This window comes from Tigriopus californicus, chromosome 11 (genome assembly GCF_007210705.1).
Source record: "Tigriopus californicus strain San Diego chromosome 11, Tcal_SD_v2.1, whole genome shotgun sequence".
Lineage (NCBI taxonomy): Eukaryota > Metazoa > Arthropoda > Copepoda > Harpacticoida > Harpacticidae > Tigriopus > Tigriopus californicus.
In genome coordinates, this window is record NC_081450.1 from 9,868,442 (window position 1) to 9,876,963 (window position 8,522).

The following is an 8,522-nucleotide window of genomic DNA, read 5'->3' on the forward strand; positions in this document are numbered from 1 at the left end:
TTTTTGTTAATTCTCTATATTTGATGTCAATTCATCTCTGAAAGTATTATAATTAGGAGCAAATAATCGTTGGGCAGAAGAAGCGTATTGGTAGCAATCTCTCTCCGAATGACCGATACACACTTGAACTGTACATACGCGAGAGTGAGAGCTGAGCTCGATTGAATCACTGACTTTTGGGACTGATCTTGGCCTTAGCCACCATGTCGTTACACAAGGATTTGATGCCAATGGTTGGGGAAGAGGTGGAATACGAGGAGTCACTCTCGCTGACCGTCTTTTCGCTAGTGGAGAAGATCTCCTCTCCATATTTCGCGATCAAATCCGCTTGGTTGAACATCCGCTTGGGTTGGATGGTGGGCGTGCCCATGGGTGTGGTGTCAGTCGACGAGTGGATAAGGGAATCATTCTCTGACTCGGAATTTCGGCTGATCAAGCGCATATGCAGACTGGGAGACATTCTCGAGTCGTCCGCATCTTTGAACATGTGATAGAATTGCGAGACATAAGTCACCACCGAGAATTTGTCGGGCTCGTCGAAGTCCACCATGTCTTGAGCTTCAAGCAAGGCCGGGATTTTCAATTGCTCTTCGGCAACTTTGAAGGCCAGAGCGTTGTTGTCAAATGCATTTTCGGCCTTTAATGACTCGTAATCAATCAGGTCAGGGCGGAAATGATGGATGATGGCGCAAAACGCCAACCCATCCTTGAACGATGAGGTCAAATCAATGATCTGCACGTTCTTGTAGTCCTTGGTGACTCTGTCACACCAGATTTGAAGAGCTCGCATTCCTTTCCGTTGAATAGGCATGTTGGATAAGTTGAAGTGTTATTGATCTAGAATGAAAAATCAAGTCTACGTTTAAACTAGCCCAATTTTTTGAGGACACATGCAATAAAAGTAATCGGAAGCAACAGATTTCACCACCATCAGTTGGGAACAATAGGAAAGAGTCCAATCAAAAGAGGTAGCACCTAGGTGCGAGATGGCATATGCCATCAACAATGACGACCTTGTGGTAAGAGGATAATGAGCTGATGATCAGAGGAAGGAAGCTCTTACCTATATTGATGTGTTGAACGTGAATTGCTCTTGGTCGCTGGACAGGTGATTTAGTTCAGCTCTAATTCGTATTCCTTCCCTGGAAAAGAACAAAGCTTTGATTTAGTTTCTCCTACTACTTCATGTACGGGTGCATCGGTTGTTGAATTGAGTTTGGTTTGAGCTCAAATCAAACTGGTCATTGATCCAAAATCTGTCTCTCATTCTCGATATGGTCAAGGGCGCTGTAGTTTTAGAAGCTCTTTCAATCTTTTTCCGTCTTCATCTTGAAGAATTAGGGGCTCTCATGCAATCCGATTGGATCTCTTACAACTGGCTTTATCTGACAGATTGAATGCGTGCATATCAGTTGAAACTGATCACAATCGTTGTTTCCAAGGGGATCTCATTTACTCTCGTGGAGCGCAAGGTCGTGGGTTCAAGTTATGGTCCGTCAGAGATCTGGTCATTTTCTAGCGATTCTAATACAACCACGACCATCGTCAAGCCAGGGGCACCAGCACCTAACAGACCACTTGGGATTATAGTGAAAACCAGTTCTTATTTATGTTAAGAGAGACTGACAGCTCTCTTCTTGTATGGCTCAAACACATCATATATACAAATGTTTTGCAGAAACAACACAATTCAGAAATATTATTGGCAAATAGTAACACAGGTTAACATATTCACTTACCCTGGGAAGCTAATAAAGTTACAATAAGGATGGACTGTGACAGCACAGCGAAGTACTCAACACTTCCACGACCAAAGTTAGACTGACGATCAATATAGGAGGACTTCTTGGCCAGCCATCAAGCGTGCGTGCGTTTGTGTATCAGAACGGAGAGGAGGCAAGCTGCTTGGCTCAAGAGCCTTGCCACCAGCTGCTTGGTAACTACATTGTGGACTAGGATCACTAGTAAACCCTTGAACATCTTTTTACGGTATGGACATCTATCTATCATTCTGGTCATTTTTTAGGGCCAATAGTCTGCCAGTTTGCTCAGAATATTCTTTTTCTTTGGATCACCTTTGATCAGTAAATTAATTTTTTTTTGATTCAACTGGGTCTGAGATTTAGTTAAGCACCAATGATCTATTTGCTTTTGATCAGCTCTAAACACTCTCTGCTCACTTCACATTCTATTCCTACTGTGAATACGAGAACTTTGGTCAAATTTGAAAAATATACATACAATCATTTCATTGGAAACTATTCAGTGTTAGATCGTTAAATCGCATTCATTATGAGCTCCCCTCAGCCCTATTCGCTCACGATGTCCAAAGGTACATATAAACATACCCTGGTGCTATTGACTTGAACTGATCTGCGTGGAGGGACTTTCGGGGTCCTCTGAGAACGATGATCCATCGGTTGGCTAGCGTGCGATTCGTCGTTTTCTGGGCAGAAGGCTCTCCTTGCCCAACTCCTTAGTTTGTCCAACATCATAATACCGATACTCAAAGTTGAAGAGGCACGCCAGCCTAGCTTCAGTCAGTCAGTCAGTCAGTCAGTAGATTGGACAATGTACATGGGTGGGTGATGTTTGAGTGACCCCGTACCTGGCCGAGCCACAGCTACAGAGGACGAAGTCTTTTCTCTCGCAAAGTTATTGAAAGCTGGTATCTACTACACATTTCAAGAATGCACTTAACGGATGAAAATGCTCGAACTAAAATCTGTCGAATCATCCTATTGGAGCTATATTGACTTATCAGGGCAAATGTGTGCTTATTTCTAGTTCGTCAAGAAAAGTTGATACATGAACGAGCCTAGGGAGGTGGGTGCACCTTTGGACATGACGATTCTAAATCCATCTCACTTTGTACATAACTTGCGCCCATGACTTCCAGAAAAAGTAGGACTATCTCTGAATTCTCTGAGACGATGATGGTGGTGGTGGTGGTGGTGGTGGTAGTATTGGTTGTGGCAGTGGTTTTAAGTTATCAGGAAGAACGCTTGAGAAGTGCACTAACGATAGAAGCCAGAGGGCAAAAATAATCCCATGACATCCAAGTCGGCCTAGGTCCAAGCGAGGTAGTAGTTTGTAACTATTGAAGAGACACGATTGTACCCAGGGAATTGAATGGCAAATGGAAGTACAAACGACTATTGACAATCTCTCTACTTGCAAGTCTAACTCTTCAATAAGGCTCAGTTCATTTACTAACGCATTTATCTCGTTCTTCTTTATTAGTCCAAAAGGTCAGACTAAAATATAATGCGCAAAAAAGTGGATGTACATACTCCAAAATGACTTAAAATTAAAAGACACTTGAAGTACTGATATTCTTATCCATACACAATTTACATGTCAATCTGCTTTGCTTACACGTTTGTTAACTTACTTTCAACCTCCTCGCTCTCATAAAGATATTAATGAAGACAGTGATGATGAAGAAGAAGAAGAACAATCAACAATTGTATCATTGAGATGAACGCATCAGTCAGAATTTAGAGAAATTAAGTGTTTGTACATAGATTAAAGGAGCAAATGGGATCTTCTTCGCTTTATTTACTCACTACTGCGAGTTATTCCCTATCAAGACATATGTCCAACCAATGGATAAGGGCTGATAAAAACAGAACTTACCACGAAATAATCACGAAAAAACTAGTAGATGATAGCAATTCTGTTAAAACTTAACTCGAATATAATTAGTTTCAAAAACCATTCCTTCAAATCGTTGAAGCAAGTGTGTCAGGATAAGCAGCTTCGTTCTTTTTCCCCAACCAGAGAGACGAAGCCATGAGCACCATAATCACGGCCACCTCCTCCTCCACCTCCTCCTCCTCCTTCTTCTTCGTCTCCTTCTCCATCTCCTCCTTCTTCTCCACTACCTGCACAGTCTCAGTCTGTGGTTCGGTTTGCCCTGCAAACGTGGTCTTCTTAACTTGGGGTCGGGAATCTGTGGAGGACCTACTTGTACGGTGGGTAGTGGTTGGAGGAGGGGTAGTAGGCAGCTACAATGTACGAGCTACATTGAAGTTGAGGTAATATTAGGGGTATCTAGTACACTAGATGTGGAATGAGCAGGATCTGGCTTCCTTTTGGCATTAAATTAGTCCCCGTCGCTGTCGCTGACGAAGAACACCAAGACGACCACGGCGACGGACGAGTCTCACGAGGGATTTGGAATGAAAAATAAAGGGAGCTCAAATGAAAAGAGAAACGAAATGGAAACGAGATTGCACAAACAAGTTCCATGAGAATCATCATTATCCTCATCATTGCCTCCCAAACCATGCACTCTCCTCCATCCACGGCAAAGAGTTCGTCGCTCTCACCTCGAGAATCTTGGCGTCCTCGAAATTGAGTGCAGAAAATATTTGCCGTGCCAATCTCAGGACATGATGAAATGCTCGCTCCCAGTGTTATGTGCAAAACCTAGACAACACAGTTCGAACAATGATCGCTAATGATCGTCAAGATATTTTAAGACACTGACATCACTCGCCGATCGTTCGAGTGTGGGCTCACAAAGATAACACAAGAAAAAGTCTCCACCACCTCTGAACAAATTGTGCGATTTCATTCCCCTTTGTGAAGCGATCCTTCTTTGTACTATGTATCGCAATTGGACGCTGAGAACTTTCAAATAACGATATTTGTCAAAACTATCCAACAGATACCCTAAAGCCAAATGCCCTCTCGAGCCTGGTCACAATTTACTTATTGTTCCATGCGATGATGCCTTCCTGCCTTTGTGCTGTTGACATCGGCCAGGGAATCGTTTCCAAGCAACGTGAATGACTCAACACCAAAACTCACCGCAAACAGGAACAACGTGCCTCGAAGAGCAGCAAGGTGTGGATGAAGTGAAGCCTAAACAGTTAGTCTTGAACGAATAGGCCCCAACAAGAACCACAAATTCGAGGGCAAAAAGTTCACGACCTTGAGATGAAGATGAACTTATCAGCATTAGCCGACACCAAGCATATATGTACGTGCATACGTACATACAGTTCGCAAAGTAGGCAGTACTGAGAAGGAAAGAACGGAATTCCATGCTGCTATCCAATCATCCTTCTATCCATCAGTTCAACAATCAGCACGAGCCAGACGTGCCAATAAAAATGGGACGAACGCAAGTTGTGATTCAAGCATTTTTGTGCATGCGTTTTCATGACTGCACGGAATTGATGGAGAGGATATTGTACAAAAACGAATAGAACTCTGAAGGCTGCCTGGATTGTGATAGAACTTCGCAACGTATTTGAATCCATAGCCAGCCAACGAATTTGAAGCGCTTTATTTGGCACAATAGGATACCAAATTTTGGCAACTAGACAATAAGTAATTTAAATAGTTGACAGGCAACACCGCGCCTTCTTCTGTTTAATGTAAGAAAGATGAAACAAACGACCATTCCAACATTATTTGGTATGTGGCGTTCATTCGATCAAATCAAGTCGTAAATTTTATAATCACCACCAATCATGTGGTAAATGGTCGAATGACCACTAATCGACGGAAGGCCTTTCTGCTTTATTCGTCAAGTAATAACTAAATATCATTGTTCCTACTCGATTTTTTTCAGTCCATGTCGAATTGAAAATTGGAGGAAATGTTATGTACGCTCTGAATACCGAGTACATAGGAATAGCATACCAAGTACTTGAGTATGGGGACGTTTAGGCAAGCTCTGGCAGGTTCGTTTGTTTGCTGGTACCAGTGTCAGTGATGCAATTTTTTGGCTTCAAACACGTTTTTGAGAAGCTGACCCTTCTTTCGAATTTCTATGTGAGGAAAGGTCAGCTTCGTTTAAAACTAGTTTGAAACGCCAATTATTTATCACTGGCATTGGCAGGCAAGTTTGTTTGCTGGTACCAGCGGTTGCCTAAATGTCCGAATCATAGAAAACCATAACTAGAATGCTTAAGTTCAACAGGAGCTGTACCGCATGAGCATGTTTTCAGGTCAGCTGACGCTGGTGGAAATGGGACAACGATATTTCGTTAAATCTTGCTTCAGGCAAGTTGAATTATTATCATGAAACGTTTGTTATTCCTCTTTAATCTTAATATCTTTTGAATCTTACACATATACAGGTAGAAAGAGTGGTAGAATAATAAAAAAACATGCTTTTTAGGGCATAATACACGTACATGTCAAAAAAAAAGATTTGGACATTAGTAGAGCAAATCATCTACTCTATTGATTGCCCTTGTTTAGCAACGCATCTCGAAAGTGTAACAAAATGTATCCGAAATTACAACGCAATGATGAGGCATTCGGAATTTCGTTTCAATCTCCCAACAATGTGCTTGAATGTGGGCGACATGATTGCGCCTATACGTAAACAAGGTAATCCCGACACCTCTGGAGGTCAGCCTGAACCCAGGCTTGTTCCTTGCGTTTCAGTTAAGTGTTTCCACCACATGGATGAAAACTTTAACTTGAGCCCCATTTTAACCTCTTCAAAATTTCGTTCTTAAAAATGTGGTCGAACAACTTACTCAAACCCGTTTTATGAAGCGTGCTGGACGAGAGAAATTGCTTGACAAGGAGTCTTATTAGGGGTTTCTACTCTGAATTTGGACGAGCCGTCAACGATTCAAATTTGCACCCTAGTTGTCCTAAGTAGCTTGACTACGAATGAAACATTTTTTCCACCAGCGACAGCTGAGACGAAAACATGCGATCGCAGCGCCCTTGATCGATCTATATATGAAGTTATCTATGGTCCGAATACGTATTTGGCGTCTAGAGTGTCCAAAAATTTTTTGCTGGTTCCAAAACTTACAACATGACACCAAGTTTTACTCCTATGCTCATATTCTCAAAATATCTAAGTATGCGTAGTCACCAACCATACTAAGAACATATTTTATGCACATTTCTTTGCGAAACTGAGTTGAGAACAAACCAAGTGTAAAGATGCTCTGTGCTACTCATGTTGATTTCTGACTTCTGAAATCTCTCAACAAAAGCTTGTCCAAAAAGGCAGAGTTTTCAAACTTTGGTCGATTGAGAAAGTTGTCGGGGTAATTAGTCAGTGAAATGACCAACAAATCCGTTGATTTGTATGTTGAAGCAACATTTTTTAGAGGACAAAATAGGCAAAATTAATTTCCAAGCAAAGAAAAATATATTGAGTTTTGCTATGTCACGTTCAAAACGAGACAGCCCTTTACATATAGATTTGGTTGTTTGGCCAAATGGCAGTATTCCAGTCCAAATAATGCTCAGTAACATTGGGTTTGGGCTAAAACTTCTTAGAAAATTCCTCTTTAATTTTTCCTACTGGCAAATCCCCAGATGATTCTAGCTTGAGTAGCAACGGGGAGAGGACGTAGCATAGTGGTTAGCACAGTTTCTCAAAATGAAAGGCGTTCCCAGTTCGATTCTTCTCCCCGACTTTTGTTTCAAGGAACCTTCTAGACTCTAATTACACCCAACGACAGAGCACCAATCTAATAAGGGATACGTTCATAGACAAGATGGGGTTCCAGTTTTAAAAGAAAAGTGGTCGGTAGATCGTTCAATGTCGACAAGAAAACAAACATTTTACCAAAGATGTCGGAGACTTGAACACGTGTTGACAGTATTTTGCGTACAATAATGCTAACACAACTTTTTAAGGTTTCGTCTAAACGAAGAATAGCTAGAGAACACTCCTCATTCCCTAGCCAAAAAGAGACACCTAATAGCTATTTTTATCCTGATTCTAAGACCGGGGAAAAGGTTTGGCACACCTTATGTTTAAAGTAATCAACAAAATGTGGTTCAATTTATGACCAACTTATGACTACCCTATAGATATTTTTTTTAAATTCCAAATGCTGCACTTTTTCCGATCATACCAACTACCACAATGCGACTGAACAAAAATGCCTTGAGATCAGCCGGAAGTATACGTACTGATATGGAATATTTTGACAAAGGTAATTGTCAACAAACCGTAATAAAGGGAGCGTAATTCATGAAAGGTTGTACGCATAGTCTTACTGACTTGATTTGAGCAATTGAGCAAACGCAATCACATTTGATCGGTTGGGTTGCACCCAAAGCACCTTGAGGCCAAAATGCATGTGCAAAATTGAATGTTACAATCACTCAATAAGCCTATATTTATAGTCATGAAAAAAAATTAGGATTAGCAAGAATATAACAATTCAAAGTTCATAGTTAGTGAGAGCCTCTAGGCCACTCAAGGTGTTTGTAATAGAGAATATACATTATGAGTCATTTATTGAAGGTATTAGACATACCGCAACGTGCTTCTGCATTTGTCTCTATTTTTGCACATTTCTGTCGTTCACCAAATCATCAAAGAACGAGACCATTTCAATTCTTTTTTTTTTGAGTAGAAGGTGAAGCTTAAATCGATGTATCGGGCACAAATTTGCAAAAAAAAAAAAAAAAAAAAGATCCATATTTCTATCGTACATGCAAACTTTGGTTAGTCAATCCATTTGAAGAACAACCATTACCCATTGATAGATAAAACGATAACTTAACTCTGCTTACTA

General features: G+C 41.0%; 1 protein-coding gene across 3 annotated transcripts in view; it reads right to left on the reverse strand.

The window, feature by feature from the left end:
- LOC131889805 (tRNA 2'-phosphotransferase 1-like) overlaps positions 1-8,522 on the reverse strand; it is a 14,975-nt gene continuing 6,453 nt past the window's right edge. Inside the window, exons 1-3 of one of the 3 annotated variants that reach the window (XM_059239002.1) lie at positions 1,740-1,869; positions 1,064-1,142; positions 1-837 (exon numbers count right to left, since the gene is read on the reverse strand). In XM_059239002.1, the coding sequence (XP_059094985.1) occupies positions 167-811 (645 nt within the window). In that variant the 5' untranslated portion in view covers positions 812-837; positions 1,064-1,142; positions 1,740-1,869 and the 3' untranslated portion in view covers positions 1-166. Of the gene's footprint in view, positions 838-1,063; positions 1,143-1,739; positions 1,870-8,522 lie in introns of those variants that run through there. The other 2 variants (XM_059239001.1, XM_059239003.1) reach the window with 2 other exon arrangements.